Source organism: Physella acuta, unplaced genomic scaffold (assembly GCF_028476545.2).
Source record: "Physella acuta isolate Inbredline_101_S28 unplaced genomic scaffold, ASM2847654v3 ptg000592l, whole genome shotgun sequence".
In the NCBI taxonomy this organism is placed as follows: Eukaryota; Metazoa; Mollusca; class Gastropoda; family Physidae; genus Physella; species Physella acuta.
Window position 1 is genome coordinate 1,256,817 of NW_026732111.1, and position 24,929 is coordinate 1,281,745.

General features: G+C 33.7%; 3 protein-coding genes across 4 annotated transcripts in view; 2 read left to right on the forward strand and 1 right to left on the reverse strand.

Moving 5' to 3' along the window:
- The window catches only part of LOC131947365 (uncharacterized), a 253,332-nt gene that overhangs the window by 36,673 nt on the left and 191,730 nt on the right, over positions 1-24,929 (reverse strand). The gene's annotated exons all lie outside the window — the stretch shown is intronic.
- On the forward strand, positions 1,924-16,863 carry LOC131947436 (uncharacterized). Its single transcript, XM_059308650.1, has 10 exons — positions 1,924-2,014; positions 3,673-3,764; positions 8,003-8,119; positions 8,389-8,526; positions 14,080-14,250; positions 15,097-15,195; positions 15,385-15,511; positions 16,068-16,193; positions 16,528-16,658; positions 16,843-16,863. Exons 6-10 carry the CDS (start codon positions 15,097-15,099, stop codon positions 16,861-16,863), a joined length of 504 nt encoding a protein of 167 aa, XP_059164633.1. The 5' UTR covers positions 1,924-2,014; positions 3,673-3,764; positions 8,003-8,119; positions 8,389-8,526; positions 14,080-14,250.
- Positions 16,857-19,748, forward strand: LOC131947360 (uncharacterized). Of its 2 annotated transcripts, none has more exons than XM_059308561.1 (4): positions 16,857-17,324; positions 17,546-17,650; positions 17,918-17,972; positions 18,598-19,748. In XM_059308561.1, exons 1-4 carry the CDS (start codon positions 16,986-16,988, stop codon positions 18,987-18,989), a joined length of 891 nt encoding a protein of 296 aa, XP_059164544.1. In that variant the 5' UTR covers positions 16,857-16,985; the 3' UTR covers positions 18,990-19,748. The 2 variants fall into 2 exon arrangements, with proteins under 2 accessions (XP_059164544.1, XP_059164545.1); XM_059308562.1 differs by having other exon boundaries at positions 16,857-16,991.

Genomic DNA, 24,929 nt, shown 5'->3' on the forward strand with positions numbered 1-24,929 from the left:
ATGATCTACAAATGCGACCAGGGTTTCTTTCAGACTTTTTCCTCCGCGGAGAGGGGTGGGGGTACTTGAAATTTTCGGGGGCGGGGGTAGAATTTTCTGGGAGGGGGCGGACACTGAAAAAAGTGTATAATTATATTTCGTTGAATGGGACGGTAGACATGTTTTGGGGTGTGTGTGGGGGCGCGGGGGGGGGGGGGGTTGGTTTGAGTTTAGAGAAAATAGACAGCACTATCAACCTAGCGCCCGTTGTATCCTTCCTCAACGGGCCATTTTTCTCGTCTCTTATATAGTCTGATACAGTCTTCTTCTTCTTCGTTCTTATTTTTTAGTGTTGGAAAGGATTGAGCCTTATCGGACAGAGGGTTCGAACTCGAATTTAACAACCATGAGCTTTGCCGACTTGACAAACACAATAAAGTATACAGTTCAACTGGTTTTGGATTTGCTTCCATAGCCTATGAACAAATTATAAGGCAGCAATTGTTTGCTTTTGGAGTTGTCTCTTCTAGAAGAATGGCTGTCCCCAGCTAACGAGCCTCATTTGCCTGTATAAAGTCTAGTCATGTTTGCTTTTCGATAGTGTTTGTATTATTATTTAACAACAATTTCTTCGTCGAGGTTATTTTTAAGTGGAGGTGAGATATGTTTAGAACAGTTGATGTTTTATTGTGAAACCCAATAGTTGATGTTTTATTATAAACAGTCTGAAAGCAGATCAGACATTAAGGAATGTTCAGGTAGATGCCAACTATAGTTGTTCATTGCAAAAGTAAACACTTTCTTCAACTACAAATACAAAGTATACAAAACAGAGTAATTATGTTAGTAAATTAAATATGACATTTCCAGTCTAAGTTTATGTATGATAATGACATTGAGAATTTCTATAAAAAAAATTCACTGAGTTAAGAAACCTAATTTTAATTATAGCATTTTACATAAATTTACAATGAGACATTTGATCAGATATTCTAAAACTATAAAGATCATTTTCTACGTTGCAGTTTACATTGAGATACTCTATCGAAAATTCACTGAGCTAAGAAACTTTAAATTATATAATTTTGTATTTATGGACTACCCTGCACACCAACATTAAAATTAGATCCGTACTTTGAACCCCACACTGTGACACACAAAAGTATATATCATGTTCACAAGTTTGTGGACATGTGTTATATTATTTTTATGTTTTTGACTACACTATATTCTACACATTGTCTATGTACATTTTAATGGATTAGTAGGGTCATCAATATTGGTTTAATAATAGTAGATCTATTTATAAAGAATATATTCAAAGGGAATAATAAAAATAAATTAGTTTATATTTTCATACAGATGGCCATATCGATTCCTATAACGGAGCAATTAGCTCAACTGTTGAATAATCTGGAAGAGATAAAAAGTTTGCTGAAAAATAATTTAAAAAAAAATGGAAAAAATGAAATCACATAACATCCATTAGTTTTAAAATATTTGCATTAATATACAACTCTTACTAACAGCTTTTGGAATTCGTATTTCTAAAGCAGCTTAATATGATCATGTTCTTGATAAGTTAAAGTCTTGTGAATACATCGTACTTTGAGATGTGCTTACCTGCTGATCAAAGTCACTTAAATTATTTTTCAGCAAACTTTTTATCTCGTCAAACGAGCACTGATGAGACTTGTGGTTATAGCCACCACACGTTATCCACACGAATAATGATGTCGAACAGGATTTAGTTTTCTTCTGCATTGAATATTCTGTCATAAACTCTCATTCATTTGTTTTCTCGATAGTAGTTATTTTAACGTGAACTCTTCATGAGTTGATAATATCTGAACTTTTACTGGACTTATTCATTTTCCTAACCTAATTCTAGACCTAACACAAAATTTAACCATAAACGTCTATCTGCATATAATAAGCAATATACATTCATCACATATGTAGGCTTATATGTAAGTGCATATGTAACATATTGAAGGTGCTATTTCAAAACTGTCCAAAGATTTGAATATTATAGGTAAGTTTGCATAAAAAAATAATTTTAAAAACCTAATCGTACAGCCAGACAGACCATAACGTGATGTTCGTTAGCCTGACAGACCATAACGTGATGTTCGTTAGCCAGACAGACCATAACGTGATGTTCGTTAGCCAGACCATAACGTGATGTTCGTTAGCCAGACATACCATAATGTGATTTTCGTTAGCCTGACAGACCATAACGTGATATTCGTTAACCAGACAGACCATAACGTAATGTTCGTTAGCCAGACAGACCAATACGTGATGTTCGTTAGCCAGACAGACCATAACGTGATGTTCGTTAGCCAGAAAGACCATAACGTGACGTTCGTTAGCCAGACAAACCATAACGTGATGTTCGGTAGCCAGACCATAACGTGATGTTCGTTAGCCAGACAGACCATAACGTGATGTTCGTTAGCCAGACAGACCATAATGTGATGTTCGTTAGCCAGACAGACCATCACGTGATGTTCGTTAGCCAGACAGACCATAACGTGATGTTCGTTAGCCAGACAGACCATATCGTGATGTTCGTTAGCCAGACAGACCATAAAGTGATGTTCGTTAGCCAGACAGACCATAACGTGATGTTCGTTAGCTAGACAGACCATAACGTGATGTTCGTTAGCCAGACAGACCATAACGTGATAAAGAATGGAAAATTTCACTCACCCATAGTGCCAGTCTCTAGACCCGTGGGTTTCCGTCAGGTGTTTGTTTCCTCACCTGATACATTACACCACCTGGTATGTCGGGAGTCGACCTACAGCGGTCTACCCAGTACAGTAAGACATTTACAGAGCTGCAGTTTCAATTTAACTAACTACATATAACGACACATCTTCCCTTATGTTTTTAAGATTAAGACGGAGTCCTATAAGAGACAGGGATTAAACCTAAACTAAAATAATAGCATGAAAACATTTTTACATTTTTACATTTTAGTATCGCATTAATTGACTGTAAATTGAGATGAATAATAAAAAAAGTTACACGGTGCAGATCTTGTTTTCGGTGATTACTAAGTACAACAGAATAACTTTAGTTCCAGTAATTTTGGTTTGGATAGATAAACCAAATATAGTTAAACTGTAATGTAAACACGTACGGACTTTATGATTATAAAGGGAGCCGGACGATTTCCCGAACGTCACTTGCCGGAACGCGATATATGACCGAATGGACATTTCTATTCGGGCAAGTGTCCATTCGGGAAATCGGCCTTTGGGCAAACGGCATTCGGACAAGTATCTTTCTGGAATTTGTCGCTGACACGATTATAAAATAACGCATTACATTTGTTGCACCTCTTGTGACGTATTACGTCACCTACTAGTTTCAATACGTAAGACACGATAAACTAACATCACTAAAATTTAGGGGCGGTACTAAACTAGTGGTCTAATGTATCAAGTTGTGGTCTTAGACAAACTTATTTAAACCTTATGGATTATTATACACAATTTAATATTTTGAAAAAAAAAACGTTTTATTTGGGTTTGTCAATTTTAGTTACATTCTAAACTGCATACAAAACACATATAATGAGATTATGTTTAGTAAAAACAATTCACAAATATTATTGATCAAGTAGTTATAGTATTCGTGAAATTAAACATGTACATCATTCATATGTTTTCCAATCAACAGAGTCACGTGTATGTAACAGATATGCTTGTCATGTGGAGCTTAATGGTCTCACACCTGTCAGTGCTGGATCAATTATTTCAACATTTTATGAAGTACGTGAATATAACGGTCAACATTTTGATGAAACAACAGGAAAATTTATATCACCACATGACGGTTTATATCTTGTCTGTGTGACTTTACATGAATGGGGAGATGAACAGATTATAGTTGGTGTGTGGGCTGGAGACGTGATGTGTACGAATATAGATGTGAAATGTGCCAACACTAGCGCTGCTGGGTCAGTGGTTGTTGACATGAAGAAAGGTCAAGAAATTTACCTAAAAGTGTCTTGCGCTGATCAAGGCGCAATGTTATCCAACTTTAGTAGTTTTACTATCTTTAGTTTATAGAAGTACAACACAAAACATGGTTGATGGTAAATTCTCAAAAAATAAAATATGTAACCACCATGTTAAACACACGCTAACAACTTATTATATGTGTTGACTACATGTCTACACAAACGCAAATGGTTTAATGTCATTTGTTTAATTATCATTACACAATTCCAAAAAAAATTAAGTTTGATCACCAACAGAGTTTCTTTCAGAAATCTCTTCCCCCACCCCCACCCCCCCCCCCCCCTGAGGAACTGAGGAAATTCTACATCCCCAACCCCCCCCCCCCCCCCCCCAACAAAAAGGGATTTATATAGAAAATAAGAAAAAAAATATATATATACTTTTACCAGTTTCCACCCCTCGTAAATTGTAGTCCAGCCCCCCCCCCCCCACGAAAATTTCAATTTCTCCCCCGCCCCCCCCCCCCTCCTTTGAAGAAAAAAGTCTGGCAGAAACATATAGGATGCCTGCTTTTATGAGCTTTATGAGCATCATTTAATTCGTGCGATTTTTGTGTTTTAAAAATAAAACCAAACCAAATGAACTATATTAAAGATAAGTTCACTTGACAACTTCAGTATGTGTTTAGCAGAGGCGTAGCGAATGGGGGGCAGGGGGGTACATATGTCCCCGGGCGCCGACCTTAGGGGGCGCCAAAATGGGTTGGAAAAACAAATTAAAATCTCATTTTAGCTGCATTGTTGCTTTATAAATATAAACAAGTTAATTAAAAAGTCTAGTGACAAGTTAAGCGCAATTTCCTTATGTACGCGTCATCACGTTAAATAGATGCGTCATCACGTTCCATGGCTGCGCCATCACGTTCAGTAGGCGCGCAATGGTTTTTAGTCATATAACTCTATTGTTTTTAAAAAAATGTGAAAAAATGATTAGGCCTAGCGAAACAAAACCTTGTAATTGTAACTCCCTATCACTCTCATATAAATTATAAATAAATTAATAGGGTACAAAATAAACGTTTGAATTAATAAGTAAATAAGTAATAAAAAAAATAAACTTATAGCAAGATCTAAAAGATAGCGAAAAATAGATATCTATATATTGCTATATAGTACTGTAGTGTATTATGTATAATGTAAGTTTAAAAATTTGTTTGTGACCAAACGAAAGGATATTTTTGAAAACTTTCTTCGGCAATATTGTTCTAAATTATGACAGCAATCGATTGGTAAATGTTTCAAGTCGCTAAGTGGTCTGGTTGCCGAGATATGGACCAAAAACTGCATTTTTTCGAGGTTTTTTGGCTTTTCTGGAAAATCCAGGAAGGAATTCCGGAATTTTTTTGGCCCACTATCATCGTCGGAACTTCGTTAACATAATTGCTTTTGGAACTAGTCCTCGATATTGCTTCGTTGAGGAGGAGATACGACTTAAAGCTGCGAACACACATCCATCCATCCATTCCCAGAAAAGACGAGTTAATAAACGCAATTCTCCAGAATGGAAATTGCGCTAAAAAAAATATGACCGGGGGGGGGGCCTGGGGGCGCAAAATTGAAAGTTTGTCCCCGGGCGCCGGGAAGGGTCGCTACGCTTCTGGTGTTTAGTATGTTAAAAATATTGATTCATGTTAGGCAATTGTAAATATATTGAACGATGCTGAAATTAACTGCTATTGTGATTAAATGTAAAAAAAAAAACAAAAAAAAACAACCTCTATTGATTTTTAATTCAGTAACAGTGTATCTATCAAATAACACCTATCCTAACACACAACAGGTCATACATAATAATAATATGTATATAATATACTAGCCATCGGTACCCGTTTCACGTGAATTATAGGCCTATATATATATGTATATATATATATATATATATATATATATATATATATATATATATATATATATATATATATATATATATATATATATATATATATATATATATATATATATATATATATATATATATGCCTATTCTTTCAAATTATTTCTTTTACCCTAAATTAGCAAGTTCCATAGTTAATAATTGTAATAGTCCAATATAATTTTCAACTTCTACAGGGGAACACTGAGCATCGAAACGAAAACCATTGCCCACTTGCTACGCTCTACACCACACACCGTTTACACACTTCTTTTCTTCGCTTGCACACCATTACAAGGGGGGGGGGCACTCTCACACACACTTTACATAAACATCTACATCACACCTCCCCCCTTAAAAAATATATTTCTTCTTCACATTTGGTGAAATGTTTTTACAGCAGTTACCCTTTTCGGGGTTATATGAAATGAGAAATGTTGAAGAAATCTATTAATTGATGATAACTGAAAGCTAGAAGCTATTCATATAATACAAATTCGAACATAATTCTAATTTTGGAATAGTAGGCCATCCAACACTGTTTTTAGCCTGCGTTTCCTTTTTGGCTTCTCTTCGTCTAACCAAGAACTAACCACAAGACAGCATTTCTAAGGTGTATCTTGCACAACTACTTAACATATACAGCAAAATATCTAATACAATTCATCAGAACATTTAACAACGAGACAAGGCATCAGCCACGACATTGTGTAGCCCCTTTATGTGCTTAATGTCCAATTGGTATTCTTGTAAAAATAAACTCCACCGTAGTAACCTCTGGTTTTTTCTGCTCATTTTGTTGAGGAATGTCAATGGGTTGTGGTCCGTTAACACTAAGATGGGTTGAGCCGAACAACTGACATAAAATTCCCATTGCTGCAACGCCAGGATTATGCCCAAACATTCTTTTTCAACCGTTGAATAATTGGCTTGGTGCTTATTAAATTTCTTCGAGAAATAACAAATCGGATGCTCCACTTCTTCTTCGTCTAACTGGGATAGGACAGCCCCGACACCGGAATCGCTGGCGTCCACAGCTATTCGGAATTGACGTTTAAAATCTGGGGTTACCAAGACTGGGGATCCAGTTAGCATGGTTTTAATCCTTACAAAGGCTTCCTCGCATTCTGGTGACCATATAAACTTGGCGGTTTTTCTGGGAAGGTTGGCTAAGGGAGCGGCTATCACTGAAAATTGTTGGACTTTGATTCTTTTGCTTTTAAACTTTCAGTTTCTTTGTTCAGTTCCTTTACTTTGTTATCTAGTTCACTTAATTGTTTTCTGATGTTTTTTTTAAATTCTGTTTTTGTTCTCCACTTAGATGTTCAATGTTTGAAGTCATGATACTTTGTTCTCTATTTAAGTGGGCTCTCCAATGTTTTATTTCCGATATGTCATCTTTAACTTTTTCTTGTGTGTCTTGTAAAGAAACTAGAGTAGTCTCAGGAGGCTCTAGTCGACTTACTATTTCTGTGATATATTTTAAAATTAATATTATTAAAAAAGGTTAAACATTTTTTAATCGAATAATTTTCTTTAAGAAATGTAAGTAGTTTTTTTTTCTATTTCAATTTTAACATGTTATACCCGCATGTTGCTGACTTAGTTTAGTGACTTCATGTGTAGATTCAAATTATGGACTGCTAGTGAAACTGAAACAGCACAAAGGGAGATCCCGCTTTTATATGTTTTTACATATCACATATTTGCCTGAACAATCGAGATACATTTTTTTATAAACTGTTTGAAAGATATATTTTCAGAGGCGTAGCGATCCTTCCCGACGCGCGGGGACAAACTTTTCGATTTGCATCCCCCCTCCTCAAACTTTCGATTTGCACCCCCCCCCCCCTCCCCTCTACATTTCGATTTGCATCCCCCCCCTCAAAATTTCGATTTCCACCCCCCTCAACCTTACAATTTATTTTTCCAACCCATGATATATTTGAAAGAACAGATACGAGTTGTCGAACCTGTTATTGGAATTATGAAAAAAGAAAGCAATAGTTGTTTGTAGTTTAAACATATGTAAAAATATTAAACTGGTATGTCCTGTATACAATTGACTGACAGATATTTTAAACTAAAAACTCTATTTTCATTACTTTCATCAGGCAGTAGATAAAAGTAAGATTTGGATAGAAGATTAAAATGACAACCCTTCTTTGACCTACATCGGGAACTTGAATCAGCGACCACGGCCTTGTTGGATGTAGCGGCAAAGATTACAAGTAAATAATTGGACAACAATAAGATTAAAATATTTACATTTTTGTATTTTATCTCCTATTGTAGTAACAAATATATTTTAACATGCTATCGTCATATATGTCATTCTAAATGTTTTGCAAGGGTGGTTATTTAAGAGATAAAATTAAATGTTTACTCCAATCATCCGCCTTCACGAACAAATATATAAACTACACCAATATGGCATTCATAAACAAGAATTAAAGCATTAATTCAGTCTAATATTAAAGTTAGGTATAATGTTCAACAGGGGAAAATAAAGAGCCTTTAGATGTCGAGGTACCAACGCCATCTTTCTCTCAGTCTACACCACAAACTACAGCAACAGAGAAACGTTACCAAAGTGAATCAACAAATCAAGTCACTAAACTAGTTCCAAACACAGATGGTATTAAACAATTTTTTAAATAAGACAACTTTTAAAAATAAAATATAAGGGTGTATACCTTAACATTTTTTTTAAAGAAAAAGTATTAATAAACAAGTACGTTGTTTTACTATTTCTAGGTTTAATATCACTTACCCAATCTCAATCTAAACTGTGTACAATACCCATTTGAACTGACCTAACTCTACTTTAGCAAGAAAGAAAATCAACTGTGACTATTGTAATACTAACCCAACCAAAATTGTTTTATGAAATCTTTATAAAATTATATTTTGATGACTAAAATATATAAACTGCATTCAATATTTAGTATTCATTTATTCGTCTGAAATAAAAACGGGGCGGAAAATATTAATAAATTAGATAATTTAAAAATTTAAAAGGATGCAAATAATAATAAATCGGATTTTACTTTATTTTTATTTTTAGTAATTGATGCACAACAACACCGAACAATTAATTATATGATAAACGTTAGTATTCGGATTACGGTTGAGGTTTGAGTTATTAGGGTTTCTTTTCAGGTTAAATTTCCTCAGCTCAACCGAATAAATAAAGTTCCGTTTCCTAGTAAATTTCGTAACTATTAAGGCTACGATTTCAGTCAAATTCCATTTAGTCAATTTTCCGTTTCCGGATAAATTTTCGTTTTCAGTTAAATTTCGTTACCGGATAAAATTATTGTTTTTATTTTTTAATCTACTTTCAGTTTACGTATCGTTCCCAGCTAAATCTTGTATTCCGGTTGAAAGTCCTGATTAAGTTAAAATGCTGGTTCTGAATAAAGTTTCGTTTCGGTTATATTTGGAGCTGATTAGGATCTAACTTTTAATATCGAACTAAATTTACGGATCCGGTTAAAGTGCGGATTCCGGATAAAGTTCCGTATATTTTTATATATTTCCGTTTTTGACTAAATTTCCTTATCCATCCAGTAAAATTTCCGTATCCGGTTTAATACCTCCCTGGATAAAAATCCCACTTCAATTATATTGTGTCTCCAGTTAAATTACTCCTTCTTCTGTCGTAGTTTCAGTATCTGGCTAAATTAACGATTCCGGTTAAAATATCGATTCTTGATACAAATCCGTTTTCAATTACATTTTCAGTTTTTAATTAAAATTAAAGTTGCTGTTTGGATTTTGGTTTTGATTTTACAGAAATAGACAAGAACCAAGACAATATTTTAATTTTTTCCTAAATTGGCCATTTATCTAGTAGATAATATTGCCACTTTATTTTATTATGCTTTACTAATGACATTTTAGAAATAAAACAACGGAGAAACAACTTTGTAACAGAACAGAGTGACGTGGTGTTAAACATTGAACAACTAACAAACAAAGTAAAAGAGATGAACGAAGATATTGAAAGTTTCAAAGAAAAAGAATCCAAATTAAAAAAAAAACACTAGAAAAACTGTCACTAAATATGAAAAAATATGAAAATAACGCACACAAAATAAATAAAGAGATGCAAATTTGCACAGTTAAAACACACATTATAACACAAGAAATGCAAAGACATTCTGATTTAATTGTTTCTCTACAAGGAGATAACAAGCAAATCATGGTCAATATATCAACCAAACTTGAAGAGGTGCAATCAGAGATAAGTTTTTATTTGGTAATTAATTGGGTACACAATTCTTCACCTACTTGTCATTTTACTGACGCCATATTTTATAACCAAGTTTATAAGAAGTAATTACATGTTAGATAAATAATATATCAACAGGAAAACCTTTAATTTAAAACTAATTTTAAGGCACAAATTTAAAAATGCAATTTATTCAGCAATAGAAATAGGCAAATTTTGTTGTTATCAATTAAAATCGTCGGCTATTTAGCACAGTGTTATGCGCAAACGCCCACAACATAGATTGATACACAGTGACAAACTGATTCAAATCTTTAACCAGATTTTGGATACTAGGGAAGAGAAAATATATCTTGTAATTATTGATATTAAGAAAAAAGTAGTAATTTTCATAAATCATTATTTAACTTTTAATACTCTATTATTAGACAAGTCTAAAACATGTTTTCGTAAATACTTTGATTTTTATAAAATAGCTTCAAAATATTTTGTATTCTAAATCTCATTAGTTGCCATACCTAATTAATGTCAGTGGATTAATTGTATGTTGTATGTAAGTATGTGATTATTTTATTTTTCTAATTTAAACTTAATTTTTATTTAGTTTGGCAATGTTAAAAATAATATTTCAAAGTTATCCAAAGATTTTTAAACAATCGGTAAGTGTGCATTGTAAAAATCTAACCATTAAAAAAACATGATTTTTATTCATAAATAGTGTTTTTTTTCGTGCATCGTGATAATGGTTTTGTAAAACATTTTGCAAAACGACAGACATGTTTACTATAGCAGTGATTGTTTTGCAGCAAATAACACACATTGTTGCTTAGATAAAATGTTAAAAATTTCCATGGGCTCTACATTGAATATATACATAGCGGGCGGCCAGACGCTTTGCAAAAAAGTCATATAGTAAAAAGCTTGCCTTGATCGCCATAGTGTAATATTCTTAAGCATTTGCTATCTAAATGCGTGAAAATAAACCTGGAGTGATCTCCCCTAAACTTTCTCGAATATTCTAATATAACACTACGTGGGATGGTAACTTGTAATATAGAAATGATTTTTGTTACATGAAATGTTTCTTCCAGATTTTTCTCTCGGGGGGAGGGGGGGGGGGGGCTGTAATTTTTGGAGGAGCGGACATTGTTAAAAATAAACATTTTCTATATAAATTCCATTTCCTTCAGGGGAGGGGGAGGGGGGTGGGGGTGGAGACATGCCTTGAAACAATTGACATTCTCTAAAAATTATGATTTAATCTACCAGTATGTGTATACAGAGGCGTCGCGAGGCGGAGGTGGAAGTGCGAACCTCATGTGGTGACACCAAATAGACTTAAAACAAATGTTGAAAGAAAGTTTAGTTTCATAATGGAAACACTTCTAGACTGTATATACCTCAGCTGTTTAGTGTTGTGTTCAGATAAAAACTTGTAATTACAGATGAGTTGAAGAATGGTGTACGCAAGTATTTAGAAAATTTAAATTTTATTTTGACTTACCTTTAATTGTAATTTAGTAATGCTGGTTGATACGTCGGCCATTATATTAGTAATATCTGTGTGAACTTGCATTACTTTATTTCGTTTGTGTAGGTTGTTTTTATATTGTTTTTTTTATCTAGAGACAGTTTCTCTAGTGTTTTGTTTCTGCTTTTTACTTAATTGTTCAATTCTTGTTGTGCTGTCGCTCTGTTATGTTAGCATGTGTTCTCTCCATTGTTTCAATTCTGACACCTCATCTTTTGTTTCCTTCCTTGAAGAGAAACTGTAGCTTTCTCAACAAGTTTCACTCGATTTGACAAATCGGAGTTGATTAAGATTGATTCTAAGTATAGATATAGTTTACATGGTTTAAACACATTACAAAAACAAAATGAGAGATGCTTCCACAGACTAGCAACAACAAAATAGTTATTAAACTAGTGTATTATAACAACTGTTTTAAATTAAACTAGTGTATTATAACAACTGTTTTAAATTAAACTATTGTATTATAACAACTCTTTTAAATTAAACTAGTTATTATAGCAACTCTTTTAAATTAAACTAGTGTATTATAACAACTCTTTTAAAATAAACTAGTGTATTATAACAACTGTTTTAAATGTAAACAGAAAATAACCTTTTAGGCGACAATATTTACAACACCTATTAAGCTAATATTTGTTCTTAATTTCAGAAACCCCTCTCATCAGTTTGAGATTCCTTGGTGTCTGTTACACCAGCTTTCTTGTGTTGTAAAACTATCTTGGTAGACTGCATGTTGCATTCTGTAAAAAATGTTTGGTCTAACAATGAGTTATTTGAAACTTATAAAAAAAAGTCTTTCATTGGTAGGAATCTATAATTTAATTTAGAAAAAAGCTCTAAAACAAATATGCTTTTATCTTGACCGAAAGTCACTCTCAGTTTAAACGTTGATTTGGTTTACTACATGCTTAATCAATCTAAAGTAAATATATTAAACAATATTTGTTTAAAAAAACCTCTTGCTTTGTGTATGCTCAACATTAAATAAACACTATTCTCTAAAGTAATAGCTAAATTCCATACCTAAATTTTCTGTTATATGTTACACAATTTATATTTCAAAACTGAGAGTAAAGAACTAAAACCAAAAGTTGAACATAGCACTAGAGCAGCCAATCTAACAGCAAGATACACATGTTCAGTTTACCAGCTATAATATCTAGATGTTTTATCAATATAGCATTCGCGGATGTTACCATGGAAACTACATCTTTAAATGCCATATCATTGTCAGACGTTTTATCCATCCAGTTCCTTGTTTTTATTTTGATCTAATTAATTAGAGCAAACAAATTACTAGAAAATAGTTTCCAAATCTTGATACATTATTAGTTTAGTTAATATAAATGCTCATTGTTAGCAAAGGCATAAACCATACAAGAAAATATAAATATTTTTAAATACAGGTTAATAAATTCACATATATTCGATTTTAAGTATATAAGTGCATTAGAAACATATACGTTAGACTAACATGTATGACAGAATCACTTAAATTACTTTGTACATGAACATGCATGTTCTCTAACTGTTCCAACAAAATGTTCAAAGATTCAAGGATGGGGTTGTACTCAGACATCTACATGTAAGTGATAGATAGGCTAAATAAATGTTCATTTGAAAGTAACATCTACATGTGTTTTATAAAGTGACACCTCTACATTGTTTACCGATAAAGTGATCATAAATGCATGTGACTCTTAATAACATACAGTGGCGTAGTTAGTGTAGGGCGGGTGGGGAGGCTGCCGACCTTAATGGGGCGTCAAATCGCGTAGAAAACATTGATAGCTGAGGTATTGAATAGTCTAAGTGTGGCTAAAAAAAAGTAGTGACTGGTTAAAAGCGCCACCAACCTTTTCAAATGGTGCTGCGGTGGGGGGGGGGGGGGGATTTTTAACAAACGCCACAAAAAAAAAGTGGGTAGGGGCACACAATTAAGAGTTCGCATCGGGCCGGCTTGGGACGCTGCGCCTCTGATAACATAATTATAAATGCAGATGCAATAGTCCCAGTGAAGTATTTCAACTGCGAGACACAAATGTTACGTAATTTCGCATTTTAGCGCCTCGATATATGACATATCGTGGTGCAGAGTTTCTTCCAGGCATCTCTTCGGGGGGGCAAAGCCCCCCCGAAAATTTTTTACCGCCCCCCCCCCCGAACGAAATGAAATTTAGATAATTTATATAGAAAATATATACTTTTAGCAGTGTCCGCCCCCCCGAAGAAAGTCTACCGCCCCCCTGAAAATTTCAAGTGCCCCCCCGGAGAAAAAAGTCTGGAAGAAACACTGTCGTGGTGCAATTTCGCATTTAAACTTCACACGCGTTAGTCGATGTGTAAATAATTAAAACGTTGTGTATGAGATCTACAATTGTTAACTTACCTTTAGATAGAATGTTGTTTTGATGAAACAGATTTCTTGTTGTGGCTGATCTACACGTAATTAAATCATCACTACAAGAAAGATAACTCTAATAATGACAACGCGTTTCGGGAAAGCCCACTATTATTTAAAGGAGGAAGTTCTGCAACTCTACACAATTCTAGTCCTTTGATTCCTCACAACAAAAATACGCCTACTTAAGGTACTGCTAATCTTTAATCTATTTCATCTATTTTTAAAATAGCATTTCCTTTTAATCTAACCAAAAAAACTTAAAATAATGAATTTTAAACTAAATCAAAAGCTCTTCTACTTTAATTCTTACTAAGCTATACTATTCTTATTATTTTTTAAAGTATAAAGCTTGATAATAATTTCCAGAAAAATATATTTATTAATAGAAAAGAATGTAGGTCGTTTTATTTAAAACGTATTTTATTACTGTATAATTAGGCAATTCATAGATAAATATTAAATAGTTCATCACAACGCTGGATAGATAATGAAAGTGAAAATCGGAAATACCCAAGTGTATAATTTTAGCAAAGTTTAGTAGTTAAAGGATTTAACTATGACGAATGAGCGCAGTGGATTTTGTTATAAAAAATACGTTATGTTAACAATACTTCCACTATCAGATCCTATTCCAGGATACTTTACGATATATTCATCTACATATTGACGGACATTAATAACATGTGCACTGGACTTACTATTCTAATGAAAACAAATAGACTACATATTATCATAAAATGATCTAAATGAAACGACTTTAGATCAGTGCTTCTTCCGGCTTTCTTCTCCAGGGGAGAGAGGGTGGCACTTAATTTTTTTTTGGGTGGAGGTGAGGGAGGAGAACTAAAATTCCAAGGGGTGGGAGGGGGGGGGGCGCCTACTGTTAAAAGTATATATTTTCGATGTTTCGTTTGGGGGCGGTAGATTATCATAGGGGGGGGGGGGTAGCCTAGAAGAAATACTGCTTTAGTTTTACTTAGTGATGATGACAGAGTTAATATATTTTTTTTAATTTAGTGTTATTAACATTTAGATGCCTTCAAGAATTCACGTCAAGTTTGTTACAGAGCGCAAGAAATATTTGGAAGAACAGATAAAAGTTCTGGAACCTGTTTTGGGAAATATGAAAAATGTAAGTCATTACAAACTAAAAATTCTTCGTTATACTTAAAATGTAAAGATCATTTTATTCACGATAAAGTAGGTTTAGAGTTTTTCGAAGTGCATGTGTTAAAAAACACAGAACAACCACACGTGTTTAGGAATAAAGCTCTGCCACACGTGGCAACTTGAAAATATTGTTGTTGTTTGCTTTAACCAGGTTGTTGCAAAAAGTAAGGCGTGGCTAGAAGAAAAAACTGACCAATCATCTGTAAGCTACATCGAGCTATCACAAGAACTGGACACAGCAGCCACGGCCTTGTTGGATGTGACGTCACATATTTCAAGTCAATACTCCAATAGTTTTTATAATTTAAAATCTCATAGCCGCCTATGGTCAGTGGCGTAGCGAGGTCGGGTTTAACCCGGTGCGGCACTTAATGGTGTCACCCCCCAGAGTAGTATCGACCCTTCCCGGGGACAAACTTTCGATTTGCACCCCCCCCCCCCCATCAAACTTTCAATTTGCAACCCCCCCCCCCCTCAAACATTCGATTTGTACCCCCGCTCGAGTTTTCCTCTATATATTTTGCTATTTTTTGCCTTGGTGTCACCCCCCTAAATGGTGTCACCCGGTGCAGTCCGCACACCCCGCCCGCATCCCCTCCCCCTCGCTACGCCTCTGCCTATGGTAATGTAGTCTCTGTGTTCAGTAATGAAGTGTTGGAACTATTTGTGTTTGCTTAAATTTGGATGATAATCAAAGTTTTTTTTCATCAGAACATTACATGGTTGGCGTTATAGTTTAAACTAGCTAAACCAGTAAAACTTATTGTGTGTACTATAGTATCCTTGTTCAATTAAACTGCAATTAAAATAAAATTATAAATCCGATTCCACCAGACGAGGACAACATGGATGTCAACAAACCAACGCCATCTTTACCACAGCCTGACACACAGACAACAGCAACATTTCTAACAGTAGAATCAACAAGACAACTCAAGACACAAGTCACACATACAGCGGGTATAGTATAGTATGCTTTGGTGTAACACGTTAAATAGCATCATCATATACTCGATATAATTTTAAAATATGTACATGTATTGTATTTTGTAAAAAAATGTACGATTGATACCTTGGTTTTGTTTAATTTTTAACACACTTTTTTTTCAAGATTTCGGTATTTTAAATTTCAAACTTATATTTGTGACTATTTTCAGTTGAAGAACATCAGAACATTACATGGTTGGCGTTATAGTTTAAACTAGCTAAACCAGTAAAACTTATTGTGTGTACTATAGTATCCTTGTTCAATTAAACTGCAATTAAAATAAAATTATAAATCCGATTCCACCAGACGAGGACAACATGGATGTCAACAAACCAACGCCATCTTTACCACAGCCTGACACACAGAAAACAGCAACATTTCTAACAGTAGAATCAACAAGACAACTCAAGACACAAGTCACACATACAGCGGGTATAGTATAGTATGCTTTGGTGTAACACGTTAAATAGCATCATCATATACTCGATATAATTTTAAAATATGTACATGTATTGTATTTTGTAAAAAAATGTACGATTGATACCTTGGTTTTGTTTAATTTTTAACACACTTTTTTTTCGGTATTTTAAATTCCAAACTTATATTTGTGACTATTTTCAGTTGAAGAACATCCTGACCTAGAGTGTAGACTCGCCTATATTGAAACAACACTATCTTCACTACAGGACACACAACACAAGTCTACAGATGACATATCAGAAATAAAACAATGGAGAGACAACTTTGTAACAGAACAGAGTAACATGGGGGTAAACATTGAACAACTGACTAAAAAACAAAAGCAGAATTTTAAAAACCTCAGAAAACAAATGAGTGAACAAGATAACAAAGTAAAGGAGCTGAAAAAAGAAATTGAAAGTTTAAAAGAAAAAGAATCCAAGTCAAACAAAACACTAGATAAACTTTTTAGAGATATGAAGGAATATGAGAATAGCGTATACAAAATAAATAAAGAAATGCAAGATCACACAGACAAAACAGACAGTATAACTCAAGAAATTAAAACACATTCTGATAAGATGTCTAACCTACAAGAAGAGCTTTCTAAAAATATGCTGAATACATCAACTCAATTAGAAAAGGTAAAATTGCGAATTATCTGTGTACACAATTTTACACATACTGGCCACATAACTTATTTCACATTTTATAACCTGGTTAAATCAAAAGACAACTTATTAACTGTATCAACAGTTATACCTTTAATACAATACCAATTTTAAGACACATGTTTTTGATAATTATAATGCATAGTAAAAATAATTAAAATTGTAATGCTTTTATTCAATTTTCTGCTCTTTAGTACATTTTAATAAACAAGCTACTGCACCAAAGATTGATGCCCATTGAAAAATTGATTCAAATCTTTAACCAGAAGTTGGAAACAAGGGAAAAAAGGATAACAAAGGTATAGGGCTACGTGTAGTAATTTGATAAAAATAAACTATGACGTTGATAATTGTGCATTAATTTTTAACACTATGTTAGCTGACCATTTAATACCATGTTTTCTAAATTAAGCGAAACATTTAAGCCTTTATAATTATAAAATAATCCCTGTTTTAAATTATGTTCTATTCTTACAAGCTGACATACCCTGTTAAAATCAGCGCAGTGATGTTATGTTCTACGTAACTATGTGATATTTTCAATCACTTTATAAAATCTTTTTTAGCTGGAAAATATTGAAGATGCTATTTCAAAATTGTCCAAAGATTTGAATCTAATAGGTAAGTTTGTCTTACATTTTTTATTCCAAATCATACAGCTAGACAGACCATATCGTGATGTTCGTTAGCTAGACAGACCATATCGTGATGTTCGTTAGCCAGACAGACCATATCGTGATGTTCGTTAGCCAGAACATAATGTGATGTTCGTTAGCCAGACAGACCATAACGTGATGTTCGTTAGCCAGACAGTGATTTATAACGTGAACACATACGTTATGTATGATTATAACATAACACAAATAACTATTGCTGTACTTTAGTGACGTATTACGTCACCTACTACACTCGTAGTTTTAATACGTAGGACACGATAAACTATCACCACTAACGCTGAGGACCGTACTAAACTAGTGGTCTAGTGTTTCATTCTGTGGTCTTAGACTTAATTATGTAAACATTATGGATTATTATACACAGTTCATTTTTTTTAAAAAACAATTGTTTTATTTGGGTTAGCCATTTTTACTTACATTCTGAACTGCATGCAAAACACATATACTGAGATTATGTTTAGTTTTAATTACATAAAATATTTAAATAACAATTCACAAACATATGAATCTAATAGTCAGAGCATGTGTGGAATTAAACATGTACATCATAAATGTTTTCTAATCAACAGAGTCACGTGTATGTAACAGATATGCTTGTCATGCACAGGTTGCTAATCCCACACCTGTCAGTGCTGGATCAATTATTTCAACATTTAAAGAAGTACGTGAATATAACGGTCAACATTTTAATCAAACAACAGGAAAATTTGTATCACCACATGATGGTTTATATCTTGTTTGTGTAACTCTACATGAATGGGAAGATAAGCAGATTGGAGTTGCTGTGTGGGCTGGAGGCAGGTGCTGTACGGCTATAGAAGTGAAATATGCCAACACTAGCGCTGCTGGGTCAGTGGTTGTTGACATGAAGAAAGGTCAAGTAATTTACCTTGAAGTGTTTCACGCAGATCAAGACGCAGCTTTATCCTGGCGCAGTAGTTTTACTATCGTTAGTTTATAGAAGTACAACACAAAACATGGTGGATGGTAATTTTTAAAACAATCAAATATGTAACCACCATGTTAAACACACGCTAACAACTTACTAAGTGGGTAGACTGTATGTCTACAAACACTTGAATCATTTACATGAAATTTGTTTAGTTATCATTTTGTTTGTATTGATTTAATATGATCACTAATTATGTTTTGTACTTGACCAACGTTATAGAATATAAGTATGTACCATTTCCTTCACTGTATAGGAGCACAACCGTATTTTGAATACGTTTGGTTTGTAAAAAAACAACATATTTACCTTGTTAACAGAACCCTTGAGACAAACCAAATGAACTTCCACAAAGACGAATGTTAAAATATGTTCACTGTACATCATCAATATGTGCCCTATGTATCGAAAGTAGGCTATTAATCCAAGTTAGTCATTTGTAAAATAAAAATTACAATTATTTTTATTTTACTACAAGTATCTGTAATTGTGAACACTACATTCGTTCAATAAATAAATTACAGCTTATCCGTGTTAAAAACATGTTTTCCTTTATTTAGTAACACTGTGTCTTTAAATTAACAAACATCTACACAAACAAAAATCGTTACATCTATTAAACTAAAATAATTATTTATATAATTATTTATATAAACATGTGTATGTGTAATAAAATGTGTAACACATAATTGCTACAAGAAACATCGAACGCGAAATTAGAAGCACATGATCCATTATCTTTATATAAATTTAGTTGAATACATTCTAACCTTAAAAAAGTCGTTATTTTTATTTGACACATTAGACTTACAAAATCATTTACTGTTGAAATACATCATATATATGATGTATATTTGAGTCAATTATATATTTTATATATGAGAGATTTAAGTGTTGAGTGCTGTACCAGTAGACTGCTTATAACTTCTGTAACAGATTAGTCTTGAGGAGTAGAATAAAACAGGTTAGTTTATTAAATCTACATGATAATGTTAAACATTGTATTATTTCTACATCATTTCAAATATAAGGTGTATAAGAAACATAACCAGAGTGAGAAATTCTTGATCTCTTCCTTTTGCACTTTCATAGGGTACTGTTGCATCAACTCGAGGAATACGATTAAAACTCCATGAAATATGCTGAAATGTATTAAAGTAACTCTTTCAAAATGCCATAATGTTAAAAAAACTGTTTTTTTATTAGTTAGACATTACGATCATTTTTGTTATTCAAATCTCAACTTATAAATTTTATTTCTGATAATTAACACAAAAAAACCACTCGCCCACTCATTTATTTATTTGATATGGCCTAAGCCCAAAGTACAGATGGACTGACCCCACACGGCCAACCAAGATCAGATGTTTTACCGTATATGTGACCAAATATCTGACAGACCGACAACGAGATAGGAGATCATAAAGACTGGCAATAAAATTTGGTATATTCGATACTCTATACTTGGTGCTAGTGTTTGACATAACTTGTAGATGTGTCTTTTACTAGTCTTTGAACGATACATCAAACCGCGGACCTAGAACAGACTATGTTATTAATTATGCCTTTTACGTATACAACTCTGTAGGCTTAGTTGTTACAAGTATACCACCTCACATGCCAGATTTTTTTTTTATTTACCTTGAAGTGTATCACGCAGATCAAGGCGCAGCGTTATCCCTCTACAGTAGTTTTACTATCGTTAGTTTATAGAAGGGCAACACAAAACATGGTGGATGGTAAATTCTCAAAACAATAAAACATGTAACCAACATGTTAAGCACACGCTAACAACTTACTACATGTCCATAAACATTTAATGGGTTGTATGTTTTTTTTTAGTCATCATTACACAGTTCAAACTAATTCAATGTTATCACCAATTAATATGTTGTACGTGACCACAATAAACATATCTTTCTTCTTCTTCGTTCTTAATTTATAGTGTTGGGAGGGATCGAGCCTTATCTGCCAGAGGGTTTGAACTCGAGACTTTTTTCGAATTTATCAACCATGAGCTTTTCCGACTCGACCATGCTTCCATCACAATTAAGGATTACGTGTCAATGGGTTAAGCGCCATTGAGGCCATTGACTCCGATTTCAGCCTGCTTTTCTTTTTGGATTTGCTTCCATAGCTTCCTATATATATATATATATATATATATATATATATATATATATATATATATATATATATATATATATATATATATATTTAGCATGTTGGACCGCCTATGTTTCACAAGCATAATAAAAGCAAGAAACATTAGGCAGGCAGAAAGTTACTTCACGTGTAATATAAACATCAGATTAAAGAAATAATAAGCCTTTTAAAAAAGTTAAAACAACTTAAAATATAAAGACATACAGTAAATAAGGAAATGCATTGTGTGTGGAGAGGGGGGTCTTGGTTTAATTAGGGATTTTTAAAAAAAATGCTTAGTTTATTTAGTTGGGTTAAGGTTTAGTGAAGAATGTAATTTTTACGTAACTTAAACAAGGCTACTCGAGTTTTATTTATTTTTTTAAATGAGAAATAAACCACTATAGCTTACGTGTTTTCGCACATCAAACAACTCTCAAGACCGTTAAGAAGATGATTCGCGTTAAAATGTACGTCTGTTCGCCACAGTTTAAAAAAAAAACAAGATCTTATTCTATATTCCAATATAGTCGATCAATAAATAGCCGTTGCTACTAGTCTGTTTTTGTCTTCTGTTCTTTGTCTAGTCGTGTTAATTAAGTTAAGAGTGATTGCTTTATTTGTTGTGGCTGTTTGATTGCTGGTTTTTCATATGTTCGTAAGAGTTTGGTTTGCTTTCTGTACTTGTATATAATCTTGATACAAAACAAGTCTACAGCTATCTAATTACTATCAGTGAAGTAACCTGGGCCTGTCTACTTTAGTGTAGGCTACCCATGTGTCTAGTTGATGTAGAGGGGCAGCGGGTGGGGTCGTCCGCTGCCGACAGGAGGGAAGCACAAAAAGCTGTAAATGTCAATTTTAATAAGCTGAAGTTTTGAATTATAAAAAAATAAAGTTAAGAAATTAAACGAGTGCACTTCTTTATTCAAATGCTTTCTACATTGATTGGGTAAATGTGAAGTACACTCTTAAGAACCAGAGACCTGGAAAGATCGTTTACCATCAAGATGGGAGGGGGGTGTGTGCAATTCTGTCGGCTTAAATCGGAATGATTTATCCTGGACTGGTAGATGAATGTTATAATATTTAGAAAAGAAACCAAGCGTATTGTGTAACGATAAAATAAGATAAAAGTGGTAGGGGTGCGTCGCTTCTTTGCCAAGATAAATGGGGATGATTTACATCGGAATGGTAAGTAGATAAATCATTATAATTCTTAGAATAAAAACCAATTGTATTAACGCGTAATATACGATTTTACTTGCCAGTTTTGTTAGAAAATCACACAACTAGTTCATTGTAGTTAAAAGCTACTGTTCTCTCAACTTCATCTTTTACTTTTACCCATCTTGCCTGGAAACATGGAATTAACTTGAAATAAATATCATGGATTCGTACGTCGCTACCTAAACAGTAAAATAGCATACTCAGTGCCTTAGTTGTTGCTACCCAATGTTTCTGCTTTTGGTAGAAGGCCTATGTGCTTTTTCGGTACGTTCTACTGCTCTGATACTAGAATAATAGTGCTATTGATACCCAATGACAGTGCTGTAGCTACAATGTTGTGGGTCCTCAATACTGAATCAATGGGTACTGAGTGCTAAAGTCATGTGTACTGAGTAATTGGTGTCACTGTTGTGGGTACTCAGAGCTGGGGCTGTTGGTAATCGATAACATTGTTATAAGTACTCAGCTGTGGGTGCTCAGTATCACTGCTGTGGGTTAGCGTTAGGAATTTACCCTGGAATGGTAAGTAGATGACTCTTATAACATTTAGAAAAGAAACCAAGCGTATTGTGTAACGATAAAATAAATAAAAAAGTGGGTACTCAACAGCACTGGAATGGGTATTTTTGTCAGTGTTTATCATGAGATGTACGCATAGTGTACGTGTTATTATTTTCAAGGTCACTGTGAAGACCTTTCTTTGGTGGTATCCAGGGTAGTGGTCCACCACCTCACTTCCGGTTGTCGTATTTAGTTTTTATATTCTTCTCATATTTTACAATGCTATTTCAAAGCTAAATTCGTGATATTGTACGCAGCAGTATGATCACATTATTTGAGCATCGTTCTCTTCATATACCGAGGTCAATGAAACAGGTGAACTCTACCTCACCCGCACCATGGACCGTAAAGTATAAAGGAGAAGACTATATTAACATCCTTCACTTATTTATAGCTTGAATCAACGACAGCTAGGCGAGGCATCACTTTCATCTATACTTGCTTGGCACCCAAGTACAATTGTATGTCTTGTTGACGGATGTCGCAAAAACGCGACAAAGCGTTATCCGAAGAAAGCTTCTTAAATTATTCTAATACGAGATAAATGGCCCGTTGAGGAAAGATACAACGGGAGCTAGGTTGTAGCGTTGTCTCTTTTCTCTAAACTAAAACCAAAAACCAAAATCACCACCTTAACTTCAAATTGAACCGAAGACGAAAACTTACATTGAAAGCGGATTTTAATCTAGAATCGGCATTTTAATCGGATTTAAGCTTAATCTACACGTAGCTACCGCACATTGATACTAAATATAGTCGTAACCATACCCTAAACCGTGCACCTAATCTAAATCATGACAAAAGTCGCATTTAGAGTTTCCTTCAGGCGACTCTACTTGCGGGTGGGGGATCCGCCCCACCCACCCCCCACATACACCCCCACACACTCAAAGCACGTCTACTGCCCAATTCAACGAAAGATAATTATATACTTTTTCCAGTGTCAGCCCCCTCCCAGATAAACCACAAATTTAAAATAAAAATATTATCTCATTTGAATATTATCATAAGGGTTCATTCTCGCTATGAGCTTATAGCTAAATTCATACACTGAAGAGGTAACGGCGTGACTATGCGATAGATAAAAAGTTCTGCTAAATCGAAAGTCTCAAGATAGAATATGGAGCCAGCAAGTTCAGCGTTCCTGAGTCCGCTTAGCTTTAATGTCCACTTAACTCAATAACTAAAACTTCTTTTCATATGCAGAGGTCACGAAACACAAGAACTCCACTTCGTCTGCCTAACGGATCGCTAGAATTATTTACTTTATACACTGAAGATATCATGACTGATTTATAACTCTACCTAGCATTACTTTTACTTCATATAATATTAAGACTGTATATTTGTAATATTATTAAGTCCTTAATAAGAAATAATTAAAAATGGATGCAGTAAAACTAATTTGACAATCATAAATATTACTCTATACTTAACACATATAAATTTATTTTGCAAATCTAACATTTTTGTTTGCATTGGAAATATATTTTTTATTGTACACGGTGAGCCTAATAAATTTAGTTCTAATTTTAAATTGGTTAATATCTATTGCTGTCCCATGTGTTGTAGAAAAACCAAGTTATAGTGGTATCGCTTTTAGCAATAGTTTGTGTATGAAACATTTCTTCACTATAGACAGATAATATGCAAACATCTCAAAACTATCTCGAAGTATAATGTCAATTTCTTTTCTCTCAAATATGTGCCGAGCACTACATTAACTAACACATAATTTCAGGAAGGTGGGTGGAATTCTTGGTTGTGAAAACTTGAAATGATCAGCGTGAAGAGAACACTTATCATTTTCATATTAATGGTTCGTCATTAACATGGGCGTCTACTGAGATTTTAAAAGGCCGAGATCCGAGGTTTATATTTCACCCATTTTATTTGCTTGTTATTTACTCTACCCTGACTTTGTGTAATACAGAGAAATGTATCACTGACAGAGACAACCAATTTAGTTTATAAAGAGGTTATCAGTAATTATGTATTGTTTGATTTAATCATACC